At 33.1% G+C, this 2500-nt stretch overlaps 1 protein-coding gene across 1 annotated transcript in view; it reads right to left on the bottom strand.

Annotated features, from left to right (window-relative positions):
* Nucleotides 1-2500, bottom strand: part of LOC138864582 (glutamate receptor ionotropic, delta-2-like) — an 8454-nt gene that overhangs the window by 4694 nt on the left and 1260 nt on the right. Inside the window, exons 3-5 of the mRNA XM_070132381.1 lie at nucleotides 2144-2306; nucleotides 1581-1752; nucleotides 150-271 (exon numbers count right to left, since the gene is read on the bottom strand). Coding sequence (XP_069988482.1) covers nucleotides 150-271; nucleotides 1581-1752; nucleotides 2144-2306 — 457 coding nt within the window. The remainder of the gene's footprint in view (nucleotides 1-149; nucleotides 272-1580; nucleotides 1753-2143; nucleotides 2307-2500) is intronic.

The following is a 2500-nucleotide window of genomic DNA, read 5'->3' as shown; positions in this document are numbered from 1 at the left end:
ACTCTTAAAACTCAATAAACACCACTGAACACTGTTTAAAACTGAATTAAAAGCTATCGAACACCTTTTAAATTTCAAAGAAACGCTACCAAGCATTCTCAAAACCTCCACGAAACGCCACCCAAGAGAATCCGATCGCCTCTTCTCACCAGAGGGACCGTGAGCATGGCTATAAGCGTGCCAGAGAAGAGGGAAAGAAGGATCAGCATTGACAGCAGCCACGTAGCGACCATGACTCGCCGACTGTCACTGCTGGGAAGCCAAGGGTTGCCTGGGAAAGCAAAGGCAATAATAAATAATAAATAAAAATAAAAAGATTTATGAAATGTGTGTGCGAATATGCTTGAGTGAGGAATGTGTGTAGCAGAATAGCGGCGGGAATATTGTTTTATTTTTCGTTTATTTATATGATTTGTCTGTTTATGGTCAGGGTTTTTTTTAATTTTTTTATGTTTAACTGCCAGTGGTGTGTATAGGGGGGGAGGGGGGGGAGAAAGGGTTGTGGCATCCAATCAGAGGGAGAAATAAGATTGATTTTGGAATTTATATCTAAATCGAATAAAGTGTTACTCCCATGTTCCATCTGTGTTTATATAGTCAAAACATCTCCCTCAAAATAGTTCTCAGTAATAGGCCTTATACATGAGTCTTTGGGACATGCAGTCAAGGAGTTAAGGCCGTTTCACACTTCCACTTTTTCCGTCATTTTTTTGACAATTTTAATAACATATAACATTTTCGAATATAGCTCTTGATCTGACTATACTTTTAACGTAAATACAAACATTCTCGAATATAGCTCTTGATCTGACTTTACTTGGCTGAAAAAGTTGACGGAAAGGTTTTCAGACGGAAACGACCATTATCGTCTGACTGGAGAATCGACAATTCACTCAAAAATGGACAAAATTTCAGAAAATTGTCAAAAAATTGATGGAAAAAGTGCTAGTGTGACGGCACCTTTAGCCTCTGCTCGCCACTGTTCTCTGCTCCTTTATTGCATTTATTGAATTATTAAAGGCAGAGACCGCGGTCCGGGACTTTTTTTTTTTTTTTTTTTTATCCATTTACAAGTGTAGTGATACAAGTGTTTGATTATTTTGTGTCTGATGCTAGAGAGATATTTACATGATACTTGATGATATATATATATTTTTTTTTTTTTTTTCAAGATCCAGGGAATATAGTTTACCTGATACTTGATTTTTTTTTTCAAGATCCAGGGAATATAGACAAAATTAGTCTAAAACCCTATAAAAGAGGAAAGAAGAAAGATGATAATTTTCAGTGCTCAAAACTTTTTTTTTGGAATACGTATCCAAATAATAATGATAATGATAATAATAATAATAACAATAATAATGATAATAATAATAATAATAATGATAATAATAATAATAATAATAATAATAATAATAATAATAATAATGATAATAATAATAATAATAATAATAATAATAACAATAAAAGAAAAAAAAATAAATAAAAACGTATAATGGTTCACCCTATCGCTATTTTGAAATGAAATGTGAGATGCAATACACATAAATGTTATTTTGTAATGTCTACAATATACTTACTCTGGTTTGTGACAGCTCGAACTACCCAAATTAAATGGGATTTTTTATTCTCTTTCTTGACAGTTTTGCTTGCCTTGGTTTCTTGCGCATAAATCTTATCCGGACTCAGATAGAGGAAGAGAACAAGAATAAACCAGGTGAGAGGGATAACGCCGATAAGACACAGCCACACCTGTTGGTTTGAAAGAAAACGGGAGGGCGAGAGATAAAGAAAAATAATTATAAGAAATTTAGAAATAACTAAATTTCCACAACGATATCTAAACATATGCTTATCAATATTTCTTAGATCGAAAAGAACTAAAACAAATGATAATGATTAATCACGATATCCTAACATCCCATTTATATTTCCCTTTTTTTTATTCTTAGGTTGAAATAAAACTTGAATAATAAACAATAATAATGAAACGAATAACAATAATAATGAAACGAATAACAATAATAATGAAACGAATAACAATAATAATGAAACGAATAACAATAATAATGAAACGAATAACAATAATAATGAAACGAATAACAATAATAATGAAACGAATAACAATAATAATGAAACTCGCCTGCCACGTGAAGGGCCTGACAAAAGCGAATAGGTCCGTTTCCACTCGAGGTCTGCGCATGAAGACGCTTTCATAGTCGATGAAAATGGGCTGCGTAAATTCACACGCATAGTGGTACCGCTCCCAGTTGAAGGCGAAGGGTCCCAGAGCAAAGTCAACTTCCCTGAAATTATTTAAAAGTGCTTGTTGTTCTTTTTTATGGGGTGAGGAAGAAGGTGATTTTTTTTTTTTTTTTTTTTGGAAGGGGAGGGGGAGAGGCGGGGGGATTATTATTAAATCATTGGGATGATTTTCTTTACCGATTTTTCTTCTCGATTTTGGAATTTTTCAAAAGTAGGACACAAATTTTGTGATGAA

The sequence above is a fragment of the Penaeus vannamei genome, chromosome 17, assembly GCF_042767895.1.
Source record: "Penaeus vannamei isolate JL-2024 chromosome 17, ASM4276789v1, whole genome shotgun sequence".
In the NCBI taxonomy this organism is placed as follows: Eukaryota; Metazoa; Arthropoda; class Malacostraca; order Decapoda; family Penaeidae; genus Penaeus; species Penaeus vannamei.
This window is presented reverse-complemented; position numbering and strand designations above follow the sequence as displayed.